The sequence below is a fragment of the Microcebus murinus genome, chromosome 18 (assembly GCF_040939455.1).
Source record: "Microcebus murinus isolate Inina chromosome 18, M.murinus_Inina_mat1.0, whole genome shotgun sequence".
Classification (NCBI taxonomy): Eukaryota; Metazoa; Chordata; class Mammalia; order Primates; family Cheirogaleidae; genus Microcebus; species Microcebus murinus.
In genome coordinates, this window is record NC_134121.1 from 29,794,189 (window position 1) to 29,819,368 (window position 25,180).

General features: G+C 41.8%; 1 protein-coding gene across 16 annotated transcripts in view; it reads left to right on the forward strand.

Annotated features, from left to right (window-relative positions):
• The window catches only part of BCAS3 (BCAS3 microtubule associated cell migration factor), a 539,137-nt gene that overhangs the window by 447,888 nt on the left and 66,069 nt on the right, over positions 1 to 25,180 (forward strand). Inside the window, exon 24 of one of the 16 annotated variants that reach the window (XM_075994408.1) lies at positions 15,964 to 19,328. The exons of the other annotated variants lie outside the window; for them this stretch is intronic. Coding sequence (XP_075850523.1) covers positions 15,964 to 16,115 — 152 coding nt within the window. The 3' untranslated portion in view covers positions 16,116 to 19,328. Of the gene's footprint in view, positions 1 to 15,963; positions 19,329 to 25,180 lie in introns of those variants that run through there. 16 annotated transcript variants of the gene reach the window in all.

The following is a 25,180-nucleotide window of genomic DNA, read 5'->3' on the forward strand; positions in this document are numbered from 1 at the left end:
TTGAGATGCATGGGCTTTGTGTAAATAATGTACCTCTAATTGGCTTTGATTAAGTGCAAATTAGGATCACACTTCACTCCAGTGTGATTTACATTCCTAAGCCCTTTTACTAACTGAAGTACTGTGGGTGGCCGATAAGGCATGTTTATCCGGGAGACAAGAGACCAGGAGCTAGGAGTTGGGGATCTGCAGTTTCCCAAAGGTAAAGAGCCTGCAGCCGAGACTCCTGTTTCTTACATTTTCCTTCCTGTTTCTGGTTCCTATTTTAGGTGAATCATCTTTAGTTCTCTAAATTCTAGAGCTTACCAATTGCTTTTTGGTTTTCAAGACTTGGGAAGCTTGTCTTTTAAAACAAAGAAGAAAAAAAGTTAAGTGAATATTGGTATTTGCCTTGTGAAACCTCAGACCTAAAGCCAGCACCAGGCTTTGGCTGTCAATATCATGACACCTTTTTTACTCATTGACCAGAAACATTTTATAAAGGAAACAACTGGTAGGAAGTTTTCCCCAAAGAGTGCCCAGTGTGTGGGTGTGAGTCAGCATACTCTGCTACAAGTAGCTTAACTACACACATCTTCCTCTGGGAAGGAGGAACACTGCTTTGCAGTGTTCAAAGGGTAGATCCTTGCAACTGGCCCCTGGTAAGCCTGACTGTCGGGGAGTGTGACACATTTCCTCTTGCTTCTAAATTCTCCGAATCTGCATTTGAAAGTTATCGACCAGATAAAGCTGCAGTTGCTGGATTTGTGTTATGTCGCCTCCTACTCATGGGCTGGTCGAGACTGGCCTGTGGAAAGGCCTCCAGGTAGAGGGATCCCGGTATACAGGCAGCAGGATAGGAATGTCACGTGGTGTTTATGGCCCTGGAGGCCACTGACAACTGGACCTAGAAGGGGTTTCTCCAGATTTTCTCACATTAGCATGTTGCTGCTTGGTGCAGGACCAGAAAGTAACATGACAGAAAGGGATTTTCACACGGACAGAGAGTGCTAACAGTGTGCCAGGGTCTGTGGGAATGCTGTCAGGAGGGGCGAGCTAAATACTCGCTTCACACCCTTGTGAAGGCGTCGCCCAGGGCAACCCAGGGACTCCTTGAAGGTGTCACCTTCAGAGAAGGTTGGACTGTAAATATGTTTGGTCTCTAAACTCTGCCCTGGGCTTACCAGAGTGAGAAGGCAGCATATTTAGACAAATGACACTAACAGCAGAAATCCTGGCCAGAGTGAAGAAAGAGAATGCTTTCTAAACCCTTTAAACTACATTTATTCACTTACTCATTCAGTAAATGTTTATAGGCCACTAGGAGAATGCCATGCTCTTTACTCCTAAAGAGCTCTGTCTAGAGATAAATTACAACTAAACGTGGTTATGCTGCTGCAGAAATAAGGACGCATATGGCAGTGGGCTGTCATGGGGAAAATTGTCTGCCATGCTGCATTGGTTCAAAGCAGCTTGGAGTCAGCTTGGGGGCCACATGCTGTTCCAAAAAAGTACACTTGTTATTCCTTTCACTTGAGTGGGACCAGCACGTGAAAAAACTAGCAATAACAACAACAAAAGAATATTAACATTTGTTCAGTACATGCTATGTGACAGGTACAGTTCGAAGTGCTTTTTATGTTCATTTTCTCATGTAATCTTCATAGCATTAGATAGGTACAATTATTATTCCTATTTTAAGAACAATAAGCTGCAACTTGGAGAGATTAACTTGTCACGGAGCCCACAGATGTGGAAGAACCAGGACTCAAACTTGGGTCTGATACCTCTACAGCTCTACCCTGTAACTGCTATTATACTTCATCAAGGTGTAGTGGACTGAGCCAGAAGCTCTGGGCACTAGTGCTGACTTTCTCACCAGCTGGCTGTGTACTCTTGAGCAAGTCCCTTTCTTTCCCTGCCTCAGTTCCTTTCCTAACCCCTCCATCAAATGAGGCTCTTAACCAGCTTCTGACTCAAATTACATGGACTGTGGAGAGGGTAAGTATAAGGTCTTTCACTGCTTGCGGTTGCTATTATCAGTTGTGAATTTTGTGACCTTGGCTTGCCATCTGCCAGCCCTAAAGTATGCAATATTGATCTTTGTCAGTCTTACTCCTTGACCTGTGTGCTTGATTCCAGAAGGCCTCTTAAAGTAGGGCTCTGTATCTTTCTCTGTCAGGAGTGGACCGGGCAGCAAGGGCCCAAGGTTATCAAGTACAAGGGCTTTGTCCTGGGGCCATCTCTGCTGTAGATTGCCCCTGCTTTAGATCGGCACGCACTTTCTACTTTAGATCCCGTCAGACCTTGTTGGCAAATGTGGTGCTCTGATCTTTTAAAAGATGAAGTTCAGCCCAAGACCTTGACTAAGGTTAAGTTCTCCTTCATTCCCCATAGCTTAGGAGGAGTGCTTCCTTGTCTGACTGATAGAGACTGGAGCCAAATCTGCAGAAACCGCAAAATATGACAAACCGGAGGACCCAAGAACTTTCCCTGAGAGTTTTAAATGCAGAAATGCCTAGAAGGGAGCTACCACCCACGCTCCAATCCTCTCAACAGGCATTGTATCCAGCTTGGGGGAAAGTGCTGTACTGAGAACCACCAAATCCTGTTTAGGCCCAGATGGGGTCTGGTGTTTTGTAGGTACCTTGGTATTAAAGGGAGCCTTGGAACAGAGATTTGGGTTTTGGAGGATAGTGGGGTGAGATGAAAAACATGCTCATAGTATTTATCTATCAACCAGTAAAATGTTTAAAATTGCCAGGCCTATTCTGGAAAGGACCACACAAGCCCAATTGCCCTGCCTATGCACATTTCCTCTTGGGCAGGGCCCAGTACAAGCATACCTTCCTTCCCACCCCTTAGTTCACTTATTAGAACAACTTGTTTCAGACTTTTAATGTTGTCTGATCCTTCTAATCATATTCTGGAACTTTGACTTTGACCTTGAGTTATATTTCCAAGTACTAAGCATTACTTGGGAGAGAATGTGCCACCATGACTCAGCTGGCTCACCCAAAGTGGTGTGGGTGGGGTGGGGGTGCTGACCCAGTAGATTCTCACTCAGGGAAAGGGACTAATCCTCTGACCATTCCCAAACATCTCCAAATGACCCCAATTTGATTTTTAGCTTCCTTTTTGCTCTTTGCTTATAATTTCTCAACATCAGACATAGATGTTTACCTCCATGTACATTACTGCAATATGAAACCACTCTGTCGTCTAAAAGCAAATAAACTGGCTTTAATGGTTGTGCTGTCAAGTAGCAGCTAAAGGGTTAAAAGTTTTAGCAGGCAGACTGGCCAGCAGGAGTTAGTGGTGTGGAGTAAGAGGGACGCCAGGCTGTCTCTAAACTTTTTGGCCCTCCCCAAGTACAGAGATGAAGGAAGAGCCTCTATAAATCACTGGAGATTAGAGACCCTGTTCTTGCCGACTCCGCAGGGTTGCACTGCTTAATGTCAAAGCCTCACGTATTGCTTTAACAGCACTCCTTTTCTTTATTAAATCCACTTTGAAATAAAAAAAAAAAAATGATGATCTTTCCAGTAAGGGGGAGAAGGCTAAAAGGATTTAGACGGTATCTGCTATGTTACATTACAGAGACTAATAACTGTTTAGGGAGTAAGTAACATTTTTGCACCATCGTAAGCCATAAAAACGAAAAGAGGTATAAAAGTCTGTTCCTTAGAATCAATTTGTTAGAGTGTTTATTTTGCCCTCTGTCCTTGCCTTCAGGTTCCTTCAAAGGGTGAGCGAAAAAACTGGGAAACTGATGTGAGTGCTAATGACCAAAAGGTCTGGGAACACTCTCTTAACTAAATTGTTGAGAAACTAGGATATTTACTCGGGTTAGTGAAGGGAGCACGGGAGGGAGTGGGGTAGGGGAAAGAGTTCTACTTTTATACTTAAAAGAAAAAATGCAAACTTTGACTGTGTTCCTTTGGAGGTCGAGTCTGAGCTTATCTCCTTCATCTGACTTTAATGAAGACATATTTTAAGCAGCTGCACCCACGTCAGATGTCATATTTTGGCTCAAAACTTCCATCTTCTGGGTGGGAGGTTTCTCAAAACTAAGAAGTTGGTAGTAATTATAATCTAATCGGGGAGCACTAAGCAAAAGTCTGATTGTCACAAAACATAAGTTAAAAACAAATTTATATAGATGAAATAAGAGTGGCCATGAATTAATTGATAATTGTTAAAGCTAGTGGTGGGTATATGGGGCTCCTCTCTGCTTATATATATTTTTAAATGTTCACAATAGAAAAATAAATCAGTTTAAATAAAGTGCTTAGCACTTAGTAAAAAAAATAAACTAATGTGAGCTAAAATATTAGATTACCAATTACAGCATTTTAATTTATACTTTCAGAGAGATCTTAAGATAAAGAAAAGCTGCATGAGAATTTTGGTGCCTCTAATTTGTTTACTACCCATTAGAGCCTAAAGCTTCTTTCTGTTTTTCCCTTCATAGTCAAATGGCCGTTACTTAAATGGAATTATTTCAGGAACATAGGAATCCCTCATTAAAGGCCCAGCAAAAAGCCTTCAAAATCTTGGGAACAAATGTGGTCAAGGTACTTTTACAGTTTGCGTATTTTAGCCAGGCACCGACAAGCCAAGTCCATTTTGTTTTTAGGGTTTCACTTGTTTATTCCTCGAACATTTGATGAAGAACTACAACCTACCAAGCACTTAGCTAGCTGTTGGCAATTTAATAAAAAAAGAAAAGGCTGACTAACCCAGGCTCCCATTTTGAGAAGCTCACAATCTGAAATGGAAATATAAATATATATATATATATATATTATATATAAAGTAGGCATGAAACCTTAAAAGTAAAGGCTGCTTTTAAATGTTGCTATACTTGATGTGGGGAAGGGAATTGAGCCTTCTTTCTGTAGCTCTCAGATTACCACTGGGGAAGGATAGTGCGATTTGAGATGAGCTCGGGACCCTTTTGGAGTTGATTCCTAGATTATTATGGTGTTGCTTCCATTTGCATTTTGAAGTTTGGAAAGAGTTCACACCTTTAAAATGTGGTTCATATTTTCCAGGCAGAGGGAGGGGATGCCTTGTTTTGCAGTGCTTCCCATCCAAAAGCTGACAAGTCACAGCTTTTTATTCTGACAAACAGCTTGAAGGTATCACCTCTGCAGACTCCTGACACAATGAATTGCGGTTCTTCATTTATGACAGTTTGTGCTTCGCATGTGCTTTCATGTGTTTAGGATGGTTGCCCAGTTTTAAAGTAGCAGCTCTTAAAATAGCTGGAAATGGATGTGGAGTTCAGGTTCGGTTGCAGTGGGGTTGATAGTGCTTGCGTGATGTCTGTGTGTGCACACTTTCAAGCCTGTGTGCACGCCCCTGCTGCCGGAAGTCAGTGACAGAACAATCTACACAGAGGTCCATTGTGATAGAAAATATAAGGCATGTACGGTGAGGAGGAACAAGGAGGGAGGATTGCATCTAGTGATCCTGGAACAGTTGCTCAGACCAGCATTTAGTGTTTTATTAGGAGAGAACAACTCTATAAAAGGAACAAGAGGTTCAATCATTATAGAGTGGGGCGACAGGAGGCAGCTGCCAGCATGACTTTGAAAACCCTTTGAGATCCTAGAAGAGTTGCCACATATAACGTGCTGCAGCTGCTGGGATCATTTAGGAGAAATGCAGAATTTGGCACCCACCCACCCCTACAGGGGATAGGATTCTAAGATCGCCCCAATGTTTTCTTTAGATGAGTTCCAACCCCCCCCCCACCTCACTTTCCTCCCTTGCCACTGAATGTTCTCACAGAAGTTCTTGTATTTTTCTTTCTTTCTTTCTTTTTCCAGGTATTTTTTACAGAGAATTAAGAGAAAAGACAGTCCCCTGGTTTGATATGAAAAGAAATGGGAGGTGTCCTGCATGCCTTGGGTTTGGGTAGGTAAGGCCAGGTTGAGAGAATACAGGGGGTCCCCTATTCTTGCACCCAGTCTTTGTAGAACAAGTTACCAGAGCTTTGCAAACTAGGAAGTCATGTAAGTAACAATGTATGTGAATTTCATTTTAAAAAATCTACCTGGGATGTTTGTTTTTCATAAATACATACAGAATATTTGTAAAATTGAACCCTTCAACTTTAAAAATCTCCATTTAAATCATATACACTTAAGCAACAACCAATGTTCTAGAAGCCAGAAAAAGGTTGTTTATGGGGGGTTGTTATTCTTGCAAATGCATTATTTGATATATATAAATTTTTCGATAACGACTTCTCAAAGTATAAATGCTAATTATGGCTGCAATTTGGCAACCAGAGGAGTTTATATGAACCCACATTCTGTGAGCAGGCTGAGAGACCACCAATATGTTAGCAAAATTTATTACTGTAATGATATAATCTTGAAAGAGATGTGGCCCCAACCTCACTGGGGAATAAATGGAGGGAAAACTAGGGGATGGATGTAGAGATAGTCATAGTTTCATATTTAGAAAGGAGACTAGAAATCCTGTAGGTTGGAAATCTCACCATAGGTGAGGAAAATCCTTCTGCCTCTCCAATCCAAGAAATTCTGGTAACTTCTTTCTTAACATTCCTCACCCCAATTTAAAAATCATTCCCACTCTTACTAATGGGAGAGCCACATATCTCTGAGATACATTGAGATGGAGAAAAAATTAAGAACTGTTCATTTAACTTGGTTCATTTCTGAGATGGGAATACTAGGGCCCAGAGAATTCCTATACAGGACAGCAGAGAAAGATCTTATTCTGTCACTTAGAAGGATAGCTGTATGGACCCAGGCATTTCTAATGTGTAAGTCACAACCCTCATGCAGTTGCCATGTGACCAGGGATCAACAATGGTCAAATATGAAAGAGAGAAGACTGGGGCGGGTGATATGAGGAACTACATATGGTCAGATGCTTAAATTCCATTACATGCAGATTCAAGAGATCTACCGGGAGTAGCAACTCGTTTTGCTGCAAAGTAGGTTGTTGATCTGTAGTTAAATATAGTTCAGTAATAGATTAGAGCATTTCATTTGTGTATTTTCCAGTCTCCAAAATAAGTTGTTATTTTAAAAGGCAATAAATGTCTAGAAGAGATCCCAAGTTACTACTACAGTTAAACTCATAGTGATTTATCATATTTGAAAAGAGACTTGAAATGTAATATCTTGTTTTTATTCTGGGCCTGCAGACAGGTTTTTATTCTGGGATGTCCTCCACTCATAGGTCCTTTACCTCTTTATTTGAGGGTCAAGGAACTTCCCACCAGCCTGGGAAGAATCACCCATCCTAAGTATCTTTAAACATTTGATTAAGCCATACAAGGAACAAGCAGAGTTATGCTAGCCACAGCATGGTATTTGGAATTCCTTTTGTTATTAAAAAATTCCACACTGGTTGTATGAGTTCAGGAAGCCTGAGGAGGGATAAGAAGTAGAGCTTTTGTCTAGTGCTATTTTAATACACTGCTTCAGGTGTTGGTGGGCAAACTGGCTTTGAAAGGCCTGGGTTGGTAACACAGTTGACTCTCAGGCCCAGTCTGGGTGGCAGAAATGCCTTTGCCCATTGGGTGCTCTTCTGTTCCATTCTCCTGTCCCTTTGTCAGGATTCTTGCAACAGTATTGTCACTTAAACACAATAAGGCAGGCTCCATCCAATCCTAGTTGCTGGAATTTAGAGTATATTTAATGCTGGTCTTTGGAATGAGATCAGTCTTTTCTAAACATCATAAGGAAGATTCTGTTGAGACTTCTGGTTCATTGCTTACTCTGGAAGTCTTTGCCGCTAGATCAGTACTCTCTGCTCCTGTGGTGCTGTCAGTATGACAGGTCAGTTAAACATGCAGCCACCTTCGTAATTCAGAAAACAAAGACTGCCTCCACCCAGATGACCAAAGCCTTTAATGACATCACTACTTAACACCATGGCTGTCAGAAACGTTTTGGTGTCACTTTATGAAGGAAACAAGCTGAGAATCACCTTCCAAATAGCCCCTGCTGGGTGATGGAGTCTTGACTGGAGAATGTGCTTCCCTAAGGCTTGTCTCTGAACCCTTGGGGGGTATATGCTCCCTAATAAGCTGCCTAGGAGTGGCAGTCTAGACAAGGAACTCCTTTTAAGTGGGTCACAACATCTTGAATGATTGTACTGGATTACTAGGTAGCCTAGTCAGTTACAGTTGCTGGTAAAACCAGTGAAAGCAAATAACATGATCACTATGATTTGATGATTCCAAAGACTCATCAAATGGTTTTAATGGAACCCAGTGGTTCCAAGCAACCTTTTTCTTCTTCCTAAAATTTCATTCGCAAGTGAAATGTTCTATAACGAGCAGGTGATGGCACAAGGAGGTGTTGGCGATGGAGCCTTCTGCCAAAGAGCAGTCCAGCTCCTGGGGTGGGGGCAGAATGGGCAGAGAACCCCTATCTCTGAGACAATGTCCACCATTATCAGCAAGGCAAAGGACAGGCTGAGAGAGTTTTATCAGATGAGTAGCTGTCTCTCTGTCTCTATGGAGGAAGCTCCCTTGTTGTGAAATTGCTGCCACCAAGAACCAAGGCAGTGCCTTCCAGATGAAGGTTCTTTTGTTCAATTCTTTATCTGGTTATGGTGAAGCCTATTTCTGATACCACTCAGGTCAAAAGACAAGTCTTGTTAAGATGTCTGTTGTTGCCATTTGAAATTTCTGTAGATCCTCACAATTTTCAACATAACAGTTGCACAGACAGCTCCTGCAACAGCCCAAAAGGGCATGAAAAGTGTCTCTTTCTTCTGTGAAATTGAATTTTGTTTTGCCAGTGATATTTAGAAAATATTTCCAAATTTTCTTCTTTGGGACATAGAATCTAAATGTATATCCTCGCCATATGGGACGATTGTCTGCCTCCCTACTCCCTTATTCCCCCAATTAGGTTAAACAGCCTCTACTCAGAGGTCGTTTGTGTTCTCCAAGTTCCTAGTGGTTGCCTTGAGCTAGCCTAATGAAAATTTGATGAGACAGTTGCTGATAAAATCAGTGAAGGCAAATAACATGATCGCTATGATTTGATGGTTCTAAAGACCCATCAAATGGGTTTAATGGAACCCAATGGTTCCAAGGCAGGCAGTAATATTATTGTTCCAAACTTCAGGTCCTCTGTGGAGAGACTATCCTTTAGGATTCTTTTTCCCTTTTCAAAAAGATGCTTCTGACAAAGTTACCTGAAATAGGCCACTTCTGCCCAAGACATGATATTGATGTCATCTCTAGCTACATTTTCAGTCCCCAGCCTGTATTCTTTCTTCTGCAGTTATTACTGTTTCTGTAGGGAAAAACGTGTTTACTAGAACATGTTTCTACCATTTTAATTGGTGTATTCATTTATTCAATAGAAATGTGTTAAGTACCAACCAAGTGCCAGAGGCGGCTTCCTGGAGACACTGACTGAACCAAGGCTTGAAGAACAAATTGGAATTAGCCAGGCAGCAGTGAAGAAGGAACTGCATGTACAAAGTGCACAGATAAGAGAGGACAGAGCAGAAATAGGGAGCTTCATTTATTCCAGGAGGTCCAGGATATAGTGCATAAATGCTTGGAGTTGTAGGAGATGAGATAGGAAAGATAAAAGGCTGATCATGAGGAGTTTGGGTACCATGGTAGAGAACCTGAAGGCTTTGGGGAGCCCCCTTGGAATTTTAAGCAAGGTAAAATGATCAGATGTGTTTCAGAAACACCACTTTGGCTACAGTCTGGAAAATGGATTGAAGTGGGGTGAGATTGGATCCAGGAAAAGCATCAGGTACTAACTGAATTAGTCTAAGTGAGGAGTGTGGGATGCCTGGAGTAAGGCAGTGGTGGGAACACAGAGATGGTCCAGAATGTGAGTGTCAATGGTGCATGGGATCCGGAATGTAATAAAGAGGTAGGAGTCTACAGTGACACTCAAGTTCTGGCTTCACAACTCAGTAGAAAGCTGCACCGTTCATAAAGAAAGAGGATGGGGGTGGAGGAGACAAGATATGTTTACTTTGGAACATACTGAGTTTAAGGAGCCTAAAGAACAACTGAGAGAAATAGGAGCCACAGTCATATTCCTTGACTTTATTGGCTTGGACTGTCTAGAGATCTAGTGGGCGGGCTGTGTTTGGGGGGCGCAGAGAAGGGCATGTGGAAACTCTCAACATCCGAGAGAAGTTAGCATAAACCTTCCTGTTCAGATTATTTCCAAAATTTGACCAGATGTTTAAGCAAATTAACAAATGATTAAAGCAGCAGTCGGCAGGGACCTAGACCCCTGTGGGAATAAGCAAAGGAGCAGCTACAGAGAAAGCCCAGCCCAGGTGTTCTTGCTAGAAAGGAGGTCGGTGTGATGTGGGTCCCCAGTGGTTGACAGGCAGAGTTAAAATAAGGTGAGCTGACTCTGGCAAAGAGGGTGGAATAGGGAATCTAGAAAAAATACAGATGTTTGTGTTCACTGTGAGAATGACCTCTGCCCAATGGCCAGGCTCTCCAAAATGTTTTTTTATTCTATTCATTGTTAGTAGCACATTCCACTTTTCTCTGTAGTCAAATGTTTTTATTTTATTAAGGAATTTTATCCCTTAAAAATGCTTTCCAAATTGTCCAGAGAGAATAGTATCAAAGGGCCTTTGGTTAGCATTTTGTCGTAGCAAAATGGGCTAGCAGTCAAGTGACTGACTTGGGTTCGCATTTCAGCTTCATCAGTAGCTCACTGTGGCACCTTGAGTAAGTCACTAGCCCTCTCTGGACCTTAGCTTTCTTCCCCAGAAAGTTAAGGAGCCTATCCTAGCAGGTTTCTAAGGTCACCTTCAGCATTATTGTTCTATATCTGTGTCCATTTCTGGTTTGAAAAGGACACAAGTCTTCCTTAGAATGACAGATTCTTCTCACTCACCAAAGACACAGCCCTGGACATCAGCAAAATACTCCAGTAAATTGTACTTCCCAGCACACTTTATGCCTGGTGTGTAGCAGGGCTGGAAATTTGCCACAGAGACACTCACTGCAGCCCTTAACCCATCAGGGGTCATTTAGAATGTCAGGCTTAAAAATCAACCATCTCCCTATACCTCCCCACCAAAGCCTCACCCCTTGCTAGCCTCATCTAGAGACTGAATTCCTTATCGATCTTAAAATAAAAGTGAAATAAAATGAAACCCTCCCAAATGCCCTGATCTTTGTGTCCATGTGAACATGGGCTCTGTTCAGCATCCTTATTCTCCATGTGAGTGGTTTCTCTAGCTCAAATTCTCTATCCTGAGAATAATGATGAAAAATCACTGAAAAGGCCCACTGCCTTAACAAGCTACTTCCAGAAGGGAGCCAAAGTGCAGGCGTCAGAGGGGACGTCCCAATCCTATAAGGGGGCACCCAGGGTCCTTCAGTTTCTGTGGCTCAGGATGCATCCCCCATTTTTCCACTCATCCCTCTCACCCTTCTCTGGCAGCAGAGTTCAATGGCCTCAAATGAAGGAGGGCTACCTTCTAGTTGAAAGTAGTCACGTGTCATAATTTGAAACTTGCGTTGCAAAAGATGGGCTTCTGAGTAAACTTGGGGTAAGGTATTTGCATTAATTCATGGCAACACGTGGCAATTTCGTAGCATTCTTTAGACGGCTTGGGGTTCTTTTTTTTTTTTTTCATGGAAATCAACAGGGCAACGGCTTGGGGTTCTTTATCAAAGAAATCTCATTAATACTTATGCCATTTATATGAGGCAATTAACATCAAAACGTTTGTTTCACACACAGCTATCAGAGAGCCAGAGAGGTTTAGTTACTTGCCTGTGGTTACACAGCGAGTGAGTGATCAGCAAGGATTAGGAAAAATGCAGGTGGTAACACAACTGAAATGTTTAGGCTCTGACCGCATAGTTCAACAAAAGGATGTTGGTCCTGTGATGGGGAGTTCAGCTTAGCCTTCTAGGCCCGCTGCTATCCCAGGAGAACTGTATTTTCTATTTTCCTGAATTCTATTATGACAGGTTTTAAAAAATGATTTAAAATTTATGTGTATATATGTGCATGAAAATATGTGGCTGCTCACAGATACATATATAGAAGATGAAAGAGAAAAATGGACAACTTATAATTACAGATATTTTTGTTCATCTGGTATCCAGATGATCTCCCTTGATTCTGACAGTTTTGACAAATCAGTTTATTAAAATTGTAAATGTAACCCAGAGCTGTTTAGTACAATACTAAGCAGAAGGTGCTTTCTCCTCACATTATATTTTGCTATTACATTATTAGAAGTGCAGCTTATATATAAAGGACAAAACAGCCGGTCTTCTATGAGAAAGATGTCACTTGTCACATATAGTCCCAGTTGGTTTTACTGTCCCAAGACCCTAAGGATATTTTTGTAGAGCTTTGACCTTGATCAGGCACAGAGAAGCCCGTGTGTCCCCTGCCCACCCTCCTTCCCTATAACTCCGCCCCACGCCTTCAACTTCAGATTTCTAAAGAGAAAACTCACTCCCATAAAAGGCATTATTCAGGTGACACTTGTGGAAGGAAAGCATCAGTAAGGCAAGTTTTGTTTTGGTTTTGGTTTTGGTTTTTGGGGTTTTTTTGTTTGTTTTTGTTGTTTTCCTTGAGACAGTCTCCCTCTGTCACCGCAGGTAGAGTGCAGTGACATCATGATAGCTTACTGTAACCTCAAACTCCTGAGCTCAAGCGATCCTCCTGCCTCAGCCTGCTGAATGGCTGGGACTAAGACACATGCCACTTCACCCAGCTCATTTCTTTTCTATTTTTAGTAGATACAGACGGGTCTCACTCTTGCTCAGGCTGGTCTTTAATGCCTGAGCTCAAGCAATCCTCGAGCCTCAGCCTCTCAGAGTGCTAGGATTACAGGCATGAGCCACTGCGCCCAGCCAGTGAGGCAAGTTTTAATTTGGGCTATTTAAACCCATTGCACTTAAGTAAAAGGTTTCATTGTAAAATCTGGAAAACTGTGTGGCAGCAAGAAGTAATGATATAGAAGGCAAGCTGAGAATAGTGAGTACTCTTAAGCTACAAGAGAAAAAATGTACAAAATGCAGAATTCTGTGCAGTCGCTGAAAATAGGGAAAAGAATTCCCTCTCCTATCAACTGCTATAGAAAGTCCAGAGAGGTTTGTATTTCATATCTGATTAGCCTCAGTTGACAATCTTTTCTACCACTCTGATTTTGTTTCTCCAGCTTTCCTCTTCCCTCTATCTTCTAGCCTCAACCCAGGAGTCATTTGTAAACAAGCACATTTTCCTTTTTTTTTTTCTTTATAGTTCAATTTACTATATAGATATCATTTGGGTTTATATTTTCAGTTTAATTTTGAATTGAGATTACAATATTGCAACAAAAAATTTACATTAATTCAGTACTTTTTTAGCATACCAAATTGAAATACATAGGTTCAAACTTCAAATTTATGGCAAACAGTCTTCAAATACAATACAGACATTTCTTGAAGTTACCATATTATTCACATGTGATATCTGCAAGTCTTGAGCTGTTTCACATAGAACAGCTCTCCTATGGATATGGCAGAACCGATATGCCACGAAGTTCAAGGCTGTATAGTTAATTGAACAAGCACGTTTTCTGTGCTTGTTATCTATGATGTTAGCTATGACAAGGCAACTTAAATCTTTGTGCCACCGGCTATTGGCAATCTGGTAAACCCTATGGACCCTTTCTCAGAATATTTTCAAATGAATAAAATAAAATATGTAGGAACATAATTATTAAAATATTTTAAATGCCCATACATTTATCCTATAGTATACTATATGTACCTATTCTTAGCATATTAAATCATAGAACTAATCTCGACTATAATTTCAAAGTCATAATGTGTATACAGCAGGGGTCAGCAAACTACAATCCAGACTGTTTTTGTAAATAAAGTTTTATTGGAATACAGCCATAATCATTTACATATTATTCATGCCTGCTTTCATGCTGCAACAGCAAAATTGGGTGAAGATCATAAGGCCCTCAAAGGCTGAAAATTTGCCATCTGGCCCCTTTCAGAAAAAGTTTCTCAATCCCTGGTATAAATTGCAACAATAGTAATGTGCAGTGAAAATGCTGGTTTCTACTGGCAACAGTTACAGGTACTGCCAACAACTGTTTTTTGCCGACATTCATAATTGATGTAAGTGCTAAATTTTAGCTAGAAGTTAGCAAAATATAGGTGTGATTTTTTTTTCCCCCATCCAAATTCACAGACTCCCTGAATTCTATTCATGCATTTCTTGGAGGCCTGTGGTCCCAAGTTTGTTAACCTCTGAATGGGATTACAACTTGACCTTTCAGCAGAAAGAAATAATTTCTTTACAGTGTGAAAAATCTGCACCCTTTCCACCTCCCTCACAAATCTATGCATATTTTCGTATAGAGGGGAAGGAAGTCACATCATCTCTAGAATTAAATGAATAGGCCTCTTTGGATTCTTATTCTCATTTGCAAGGACCCAGTGTCTAGCTGGGGAGAGGCTAGTTCTGTCAGCCAGTGTCAGGAAAACTTGGGATTCTCTGCACATATAGGCGGCACATTACCACTTCACCCTGCCAGAAGAAAGAGCCAGAATTTCCCCTCCCCCACTCCCAGGCTTCTCCTGTTCTCTCTGGTGTATACTTGACTTTTCCCATCTTGTCTCTTAATGTCACATCAGAATATACCATGGGATCTGACTATGCCATTTATGTGGCTATGATGTCTTATTCTCCAGGGAGAGCTTCAAGTATTCAGCAATAACTCATGTCCACTTAATGTGAAAATTGGTACCATCTAATAGAATCTTCAACACGCTAACCACACCATTCCAATAATGAAATGCAAAATTTGCTGCTTTCTTCCTATGGTCATTTTTAGATTCTTGAGGAATGGACTTCTTCTTTGTTATGATTTAAGAACTGGAAATTAAAGTACAGAGTTTTCTTATACTAATATTAGATAGTCTTCTTTCCTAGAGCACTAGGCTCTCTTATTTAATCCTCAAAACAGACTCAAAATGTCCATATCATTATCACTCTGATTTTATTGCTAAGAAAAATAAGATGTAGGGAGTTGGTTACATTGGTAAGTGACAGGATTCTAGAATTCATGTATTCAGCTTTGAGATAAAAGACAACCTTACTTTATCTGGTCCTTCACTTATAGCATCAGCTATGGCCCCTGCATGTGTTTTTATCTAAGAGAATCCTAAAGTAGTTCAAACTTAGTAGAGAAAAGCAGTAAAATGGAACAGTTCTGGCCATAGGGGATCTAGAGTCTAGGTCACTTAAGTTTTTCATAAAATTAGGGCTTCAAGAGAGAAGACCATCTGTAAGGCCCCTTCCAGTGTCATCTGACCATCTGTGGTTCTAGGATATTCAAAGCAAAGTCGAGGCAGCCCAACTTGTGATGAGCTCTCTAGCCTGCCTTTCAAACTGGCCATTGAGGGCACGGCCTTGCCAGGTGGTGGGACCTCCGAGATGGATCATCAAGCACTGCAGTCATCATCCTGGGCACTGAGTGGCTTTGCTGATACAGCAAAGCTGGGGATAGTATTGATTTTTCAGATAATATTTAAATGCCATCTTATTGAGACAAAATGAAGAGGATTTATGAGGAACCAGAGCTGCACACTGCTGCAGAAGGCCCAGTCTGTGGGCATCTTCTGAGCTGCCTAAAACAAGAAAAAAATAGTCCCTCATCTATGAGAACGGGGAAGAAATGTAAAGAAGCACTTATGTTTGGAGACACAGCAGCAGCCTGGAACTTCTGACCTGTCAGAGAAACATCCAGTGGGTGAGAAGGAACACATCGGCTTCACTGAGCAATTAGTGCTGTAGGTTTAATAGAGTTTGAGCACCGGTCTAGATTCAGCTCCTTCTCTGCTCCACTTGCAGGATGGTGATCTGAACTGACAGACTTACCACCTGTTGTTAATTGTACTTTGGCGCTTTCTCCTCCTGCTGTCATTTCTCATTACTGCCCTTGACTTCTTTTTAGGGGAGTGGGAAGAGTGGGGAGTGACCAGCCCACAGGAAGAGGACACAGGTACATGTCCATGTGCTCCCTCTCTTCCATTGCCTATTTCTGGCTCTGCATGGCTTGAGGCAGAATCGGTGTCTCCCCATCTCCTTTTGTTCCCTCTGTATTGAGCGCTCTTCACACCGTGCTGCAGTTTTCTGCTAACATTTATGACCTCCTCCTGGACTGTAAGCCCCTGGAAAGCAGAGGCTGAAAAGTCATCTCTGTGATTCCAGCACCACGTCCTGAGCCTGACATTTAGTTGGTGTTCAGTAGTATTTGTTGGATAGATGGATGGAGAGTAGGCATAATTTCCCTGGCCTAACCAGTTCTAACCTTCCTTCACCCTCAGCAGTGCCATTTGGTGTTCTTTTCTGAATCCCTATCCGAGCTGACAACACCTCCATCCACCCTATCAACAAAACTAGACACGCAGGAGTCATCCTCATGGCTGCCTCCTTCTCTCTCAGTTTCCACACAAAGAAATCCCCAATTCCTGCTCATTTTTTTCCCCTCTAAATAGTTCTCAAATTTGTCTTTTCTCCTTTTCATTCCTATTACCACTACCTAACTCATGGCCTCGCTGTCGTAATTATCTGATGTTCTGCCTTCACTTCAGCTTCCACCTATCTGTCCCATGACACTGCTGCTTTGGCCATTTCACTTCCCCATCTGAAATCTTTCAGAGGCTCCATTTGCCTACAGCAGAAAAGCAAGCTTCTTAGCATAGCCTACAAAGCCTTTTCTTGGCCCAGTATCTGCCTGCCTCTATATCCACAGCTCTGACCACTTGCTGCCCTGAATTTTGTTTCAGTGTCACCAAATTTCTTATAGTAACCCATGTTAGTCATACTATTTGATGCCTAGAATGCCCTTGTCATTCTTATTTTTTCCATTCTCACTCACAGTGTAAGACTCAACGCTTATGTCACCTCGTCTAGGAAGCCTTATTGGACTATATTTCTCCTGAAAGGAAGGAAGGGAAGATAGTGTGTGTGTGTGTGGGGGGGTTATTTACATCTCCTCTAGACTTTCCTAGAACTCTGTGCATGCCTCAGTGTACCCAACACAGGTGGTCACTTCCATAGCTAATTGAAATTCCAACATGTCTCTTCCAGTTGCCTCATACCCTTCTATCTATTTTCCTTCCCAATCCTTTTTTAAAGTTTTTATTCATATTGGGATAAAAGTAACTGGTAGATGTGACCTTTCTGAGGAGGATTACCATTTTTATAGGGCCCTATTCCCCTGAAGATGGAATACTGGCTTTAGTCAATGCATGGAGAAACATCTCTAGGGTTGCCAGATGACTGCAGTGGCTGATCAGTACTCCACTGAACCTCTGATTCAGCTGCTCAGTTAGGTTAACAGTCTCCTTTCTACGCAGGATAGTGTGAGGAATGGAGAATGCAGCAGAATGCCGCTCCCACCTGCCAAGTGGGGCAGTGAGCTGAGAGCAGCTCCTAGCCCAGTTGGAAGAAAAGCCTGATGTTCTAGAAAGAGCACAGCCTTCAAAAGATTGACAAACCTGGGTTCAAATCCATTGTTTGCCACTTTACTGTGTAAACTTGAGCAAGTTCCTTAAACCTTCTCCTTATCTGTTAAACATGCATAATACCTTACACACTGAATTGTGGTAAGGAGCAAATGAGGTAACATATGCTTAGAAGAGTTGCTAGCACATAGAAGGTGATTGAGAATGATGGCTGCATTTGTTGTTATTTTCCCTGTCTTGCTCCTCTGGTGCAAGGTCATTGTGCAACAGAAACAAGAGGTAATCCTTGGCATCATCTGTGCTTCCTCCTTGTTTCGCTGAATTTGGCCCTAAGGCTTATCCCCTGAGTCTACCTTAATGCCCTAAACCATTGTTCTGGGTGACTTCTCATTTAGGGAGCCCCAAATAGCAGTTTTCAAACAAAGCCCCAAATCCTGTATGTGGAAAAGCAGTGGAGTATAAAATATGTGGTACACCTGAGTCCTGGTCCTGATTTCACTTCTTAGCAGCTGTGTGATCTTGGTACGGCCCTTAGAATCTCTGCAGCTGACTTGTAAAGATCACATGAAGTTAACATATATGTGGAACTTTCTATTATTGGATGTGCTGTTTTTATTTCCTTATGGACACTTTGCTTACAATTAAAGTACTTTGGCACCATACTGGTGGTTTGGTTATAACTATTTGTTACCCAGACTTCATGCTTAAATATACTAATTAGAGACTAGTAGACCTTGTCTTAAAATGAAAACAAGATTCACCTTAAGAAGTGGAATGAACATACTAGCACCAAATATTAATTTTTTAATATAATTCTTGAAGCTCTTTTTGTTAAAATATTTCTTTGGAAATAAGTCCATAGATACTATTACCTTTTAATCCCTATTATTAGTCATTCTTTAATGGACCTTTGGAGTTTTCCCCAGGCTTAAGTAAAACAATTATTTCTAACTGTTGATTTTTCTGGCATCAGATCTTCCTAGGATCAGCTCGGGGTCTCTTGGCCACTTTGGCATTAGAGCCTCTGGGCCAGTTTCCCCAGCTTCTGTGATTCTGCCAAAGGTCTATCAGTGTTGATCAGAGAGTCATTCCCACTGGGTCCTTGCAGTTTTCTTTTACTTCCTTCTCCACAAGCCACAGGGTGAGAAATGGAGGGACAGGGTTAAGGCAGGGTTAAAACAGTGCTAGGCTTGAGCTGGCACTTGCAGAAGGTGGGTCTCCATGCCCACTGTACCAGGAGTGCACCACAGCCCACCCCAGCTGTGGGCCTTTCTGCCAGGTTTTACTTCACTTTTGGGGGAACAAAGAATACCACTGTAGTTTTTCCCATTCCCTCCATTACTTATACTAGAGTTCACTAGAGTTTTACTCGAGTTCCTTCAGAGCAATATTGGTAAAGAACCTAACCCAACCTTCTTCCCACTGCATTTACCACAGCTGTGAGTGTTGAATAACATTCTTAGCCTCTAGCCATCATGAAAGTGGTTCCTTTTATTTATTTTTATTTTTTTATTTACTTTTTATTTTTTATTTTTGTTCTATTTTTTTGTTGTTGTTTTTAACATTCGCCACATCACTGGCATTCCATAAAGTGGTCCCTTTTAAATGTCACCTCCTATGTTTGGTATCTATCTGTGTAAAATAGGAATGATCCTGATCTTCCTCAATGAGATTTTGCCAAAATAAATTAGTATGCAGAAATAAAAGGAACTACATTAATCTGAGAGACTGTAGACAGGCCTCTAACTAATTTCATGTCCTTGTGCTCTATATTGAATTACTTTTTCCCAAGTGTTCTAGAAAGGGTTATATTCCTGAGTAAGGACTTAATGGCCAACTCAAGAAATAATCAGAATAAAAGTATTTAGTTCAAACTTTTAATTTTTCGTAATACCTTCAATTAGACACTTCCATCTGAACTATGTAAAATGCACAGCAAAACATCTGATATGTGGTTACAGATGTAACACAGTGTTATATGAGCAACTCTAAATAATATTGAGACTCAAATTTTCCAAGCACTAATTAAATTGAGCAGATAAATAATCTATTTCATCCAATACCATTTGTTTTATCTATTTCGCAAACTCTTGTGAGAGAGATGTGTGTGGGCTTCCTAAAAAGGGACCTGGGAATTCGGGTCAGAAACTAGACTAGCCAGGCGATGGGGTTTATGCATCGCAGAGCTGTAAACAGCAGTGTGGGCACAACTGGCCAAGCCCTGTGAGTGTGGCTGAGTATGTGGAGACTCCCGGTGTTGTTGTTTATGCCATTTGGCAAATATTTCTACTCAAGCCTTCAGCTAGTTTATAGCATTTCATTTTACAGCCCATCACGATGATAGTAACCAACCCCAGAAAAACATCAACAAGCCTTAGAAACCCTAGTGTTGGAGGATGAATGTGACCCCAGAGACCTCCATTCCTTTCCCTCCTCCATCCCATCGCATCCCCCTCACCGCCCCCTCTAGCGTTCACTAAATTTCCCTAGCCAAAGCGGTTGACATGGATCCTGGGTCAAAGGAGGATATTTGGAGGGATTTTTCTAAACACATGCATGTAAATGTTGAGAAACAGCACTCTCAAAAAGCAGGAGTCATACACAGACCCCTGCCCCTCTCAGTGAGTAAGACAAAAGGCAGCCTGCTCTATAAATATGCAAAGTGCCTTGAAAGGATGAGTCTGCAGAGGGCAAGGGGAGGGGAGAGGTGGTTAGGGAAGGAGGGAGGGAGCGCCCTGTGACACCAAGCACGCCTTCCCCCGCCAAACACAGCCTCATAAGACATTTTCCATTTTTGAGCAAGGAAACAACAATTACATTTTAAGTTGCATTGGTTAAGAACAGAAAAATATAACTTGGCATGAGTTCCCATACTGGCCTTTTAGAAGGGATTGGTCTGTAACACCATACTAAGTCTGTTTTCTATCAGTGATTCCTAGCCAGCTTATTAAACAGATTTATACAATGAAAGAATCTAATAACAGAAACATTCACCTTCTTTATTACTTGGCATTATTTATGGTTTGAGTTTTTTCAGCTACTTTTTTTATGCACTGGAATCTGCCAACATTATACTTATAAAGTTTACGTACCAAAGTGTAGGGAGAAGATTATATGTGTCTCCTCTGTGCAGCCATGTGGCCTCCCCCAGCAGAGACACTGAGGACCCGTCTCTCCCATCCCTGGAGTGTCTTCAGCATGGAATCCTCTTTCCTTCTGGAGTCCATGACTCTTGACCCAAACAAGGGTTAATTTTTTCCCCCCACAGGGAGTAATGAGTAATGCTCCTTTGGTCTAGTGATAGGGAAAAAAAAGAACCTCAGGATGTGTGAGGATGCTTATAAAGGAATTGGATAATTTTCTACTGATGTGCAAACATCTCTCAAGATTTTCGAGATGGAAGAGATAGAGTCTCCTTCTCCCCTCCCCATTCCTTCCAGGGTAGTGAGTGGAGAGGTAGTGCCAATCTGTTGAGGGAACTGACATGGGCATGCTTGAGCACTAAACTGTATGGCCTTGCTCCCCAAATTGCCTTTTATAGAACAGGAAGCAGGAAGCCGCTTAAAGGGACATGACTGTGGACCTGAAGTGGACCTCAGAGAGGTCAGGTGTGGCGGTGTGACCCTGAGACGTCCCTGCCTTGCATGCATCCTGCTTTCTAGCTTCATCATAGCATGAAAGAAGATTTTTATTTTTTTTTTTTCCCTGAAAAAGAACAGATTCCATCTCAGGTGTTGCCTCCTGAGTGCATTCTCCTTCCCAAGGAAAACACACGCCTACTTTAGTAAAGCACTCTCAGCCAAGTCTAGAGCTGCAGAGGTGACCCCAGGTGTGCTGGGACGGTAATATAGCCCCTGTGGAAAGCTAGTGGCCTGTTCATGAGTCTTGGCTTGAGGGGGAAGGACAGCACAAGAAGAATGAATATGCACACCCTTGTGAGAAGAAGCCCATGAAGTCAAGTGGCAATTTGTTTAAAGAAGCCACAAACGCTAGCAAATGTGGTTAAAGATGAAGATATAAAATTAAGGGAAAGGCTTATGCTTAAATCAGTTTTCCTTTTAAAAACTATAGCATTTGGGCTACCACCTTATGTTTCCTTAATAAGGAAGCCATATTCCAGCCATGTGGCAGGAATTAGTCATTGTCTTCCATATGGTTAATAATATCTAATAATACATGTAAGAATTTAGAGGTTAATGAATCAGCGGTAATTGCCAGGGGTTTGCTGGGTGAGTGGATCAAAGGAGATCATATCTCTTCCTCTCCCAGCTCCCATCTTTCCAACCCTTTCTGCCTGCTATTCTTTTGTGGATATTGGCTTCTACCTTTGGCCCACTAACCCCTATTTTGAAGAATCTTTTGCATAATCTGGAATAAAACCATCTGAAGAACTCTCAAGTCTCTCTCTAGCCTACATATGAATCATCTCTCAGAAACTAATATTTCCCCCAGAGCCCAGATATTAAGCCAAGCTGTGAACCAAAAATTAGAGGTGTGAGAGACATGAGGAGGAACAGGTCTCCAGGCCCTACCCGGAAGAGCTCCCTGTCTAGTCCTAGAGACTGATGTATGATCATTAGAATGATAAAAACTGTGGTAGAAAAAGGACAAATCCTGTTGGCCTGTGTATGTAGGAGGAGGGAGCTGGAAGGCAGGTAGAATGCAGAAGAGGGAAGACTATGTTCTAAATGGCTTAAACATGCTTTGGGAGGCTGAGGCAGGAGGAGCTTGATCTTAGGAGTTCAAGGCCAGCCTGGACAACATAGCAAGACCCCAGCTCTAAAAAAAAATTTAAGAATTAACTGGGTGTTGTGGTATACATCTGTAGTCCCAGCTACTTGGGAGGCTGAGGCAAGAGAATTGCTTGAGCCCAGGAGTTCCAGGCTGCAGTAAACTGTGATCACATCACTGCACTCTAGTCCAGGCAACAGAGTGAGACCCTGTTACTTAAAAATATATAAATTAAATTAAATTTAAAAGGCTTGTGAAGCTCTTCTAAGACATTAGTGGCAGTTTAGCTCAGGAGGTAAGGACCTGGACCCTGGAGCAGTCCACTTTAACTTCTAATCCCAGCTCTGTTTCTTAATAACTGTGTCACCTTGGGCAAGTTATTTCATCTCTCTGTGCCTCAGTTTCTTCATGCATAAAATAGTATACCTACATCCTAGGGCTCTTGGGAGGATCCTATGAGTTAATATGTACAGAACACTTAAAATAATGCCACCTACCCCATAAAAAATACTGCTTGGGAGTAAATGCTATATAAGTGCTAGCTATTATTTTTATTACTATTATTATGTTCATATATATTTTGCAAGTGTATATAAGTGTGACATATGTGTATCACTCATTTTTTTCTTATGTGAGATCATAATATACAGAGAGCCTAACTTGCTTTCCATATCAGCACATATAGATTTATTGTAAGTTATTGATTTAAAAATCAACTTTCTTTTGGAAAATTTTGAAACTAACTTCATCAGAGATTAGAGATTCTATGTGGTGGCACCTCTCCAAGATTGGATCTTGCTGCAGTTGATGGAGTTATATCCTTCACAGCGCAGTCCAAAGTTGAGATCTCTATTCAGGCTGTTTGGTTTGTGAAAAATTCAGATATTTATTTTCTAAATCCTTATTAGGACATGTTATTCACTGTTTGGAGAAATTAGTATGGACTAATATCTAGGCTGCTTGGAAAACTTATGAGATAAGTTGTTGCTCTTAAATCACCCTAAAATATAAGGCAGAAGGGAACTTGGCATCCTGTGTTTATAAGATACATTTTTAAGTCAAGTGTAAGGTAACTAGGTGACTTCCCATCTCAGCCTCATAAGGCCTGTAATTCTGTAGATTGTTGTGTGTTCTGGGTGAGCTGTTAGAAGCAAAGCAGGAGGAGAGAAACTTTTGATCTCTTGTTCCTAAAGTGTGGGCTCTAGGTCATCATTAAGAGGTGCTAGCCCTTTGCCAAGTCACAGCATTCTCTCTGATTCACCCCCTAGGTAACAGTGGATCCAACTCTCAATAGAGGATTCTGCATGTTGTGGTTATTTGCTGTCTGTAAGGCATCTATTAGACAGGTCTGCCCAAGGAGGTGGAGGGGGGCGAGGAGAAAGGTACTGTCACCCTGGATGGGCTAACAGATCTAGAGGATGCCAGTTCTCCCAAAAGGCAGATACCCTGTATAATTCCCATCTGGTACTGAAGTGGCTGGAGTGGTTGGCACACCGCAAATTGACACTGACCTTGGCCACGCTGTTGGAGTAATTGGACTTTCAGGATGAACTCCCTGAACAATCTCGCCACTGTGGCTGGCACAAACAGGCTTTTCTTTAGCAACAGACGTTCATGTCTTCTTGCTCCAACTTTTTTTTCTTGAACAAACATATGTATTGTGGCCAATGCAAGGAAAATCCCACTCACCATTTTGATCTGAGTTGCTTCTGTCCTGGAACAATAGTCTAGTGTACCAGGGGCCCTCGAGAATCTGATTTCCATGCCCGGGTCTAGTTTTGTGAATCTCCTTGGAAGACCCTAAGGCCAGGAAGCCATTGGTATTACTGAGGGACCTCCTACCACCATCAGTGACATCAGTGGCTTTGTATCTGATTGGCTTCCTTTTCCATTGCCAGAGTATCAGCTTCAGCATTAGCTTCAGGGTCAGTACTGATTATGTTGGAAAATACCCCTAAATCAAAGATCTTTCTAAATGCCTGTCCTTTCCCCCCACAAGGTGGCCTGATCATATCTTAAATGTGCATAACCAAGCACTTGCATTCCTCGTTGAACATCTTCTTCACTCAGGTAGAAGAAATGTGTCTTGAAGCACTGCAGATTAGTGAATAAACACTTTCCAAGCGCCAAGTACAAGGTTAGACATTTCCCATCTTTAATCTCATTGATCTCAAAATCCTGTGAGGTTTCAAATCACCGACTCAGTAGCATTAATTGAGAAACCTACTCTTTGTTAGGTTTAGACTACATAGTGATGAGCAAAACAGACAGTCTTTGGATTCTTAGAGGTTACTGCCAGGTAGAAAAAGCATATGCTGTTATTTCACTAGGAAAGGAAGCCAAGGTTCAAAGAATCAATACTTTTTCAAGCTATGAAGGGTGGAGCCACAATTTAAACGCCTGTCTGACTCCAAAGACTGTTCTCCTTCCACTGTGCCATACTGCCTTCCTATAGGAAGCTTAATCTGTGGTTCCACTTAAAATATGAGGAAACATCTGGAATATTAGTTTTCAACCACATTTCAGACACAGAAAGTGGAGCCTAAGGAATAGCCCAGTTGGCTCCTCTCTGAGAGTGGGTAAGAGTAGAAAAGAATTGCTGATCTCAAGCATTTTGTTACCAGAATAACCCCACAGGAGAGGCCTGGCTGAACTGGGATTTGTGTGGGCCAGACAATGTAGGGGATTTATTTCCAAAGTTGGAGGACAGAACTTGGACTCCGGTCCAGCTCAGCATCCTCCCTCGAGTCCCGCTCGCTGAAGAGGTGCCGCATCTGGACGAGGGCTTTCCGGCTGTGGTGGAGCTCCGCAGTGCCGAGGCAGTTAAGGATTAAACAAGAAGCAGCCTTTGGCTACAAACCTAATGGTTTGGGTTCCAGGGCACAGGATAAAAATACACAACTGGAAAGGCAAGCTCCCAATTAAGTGGAAGAGCTCAAGCAAGAGATGTTTCAATACGGCAGAGCCAGT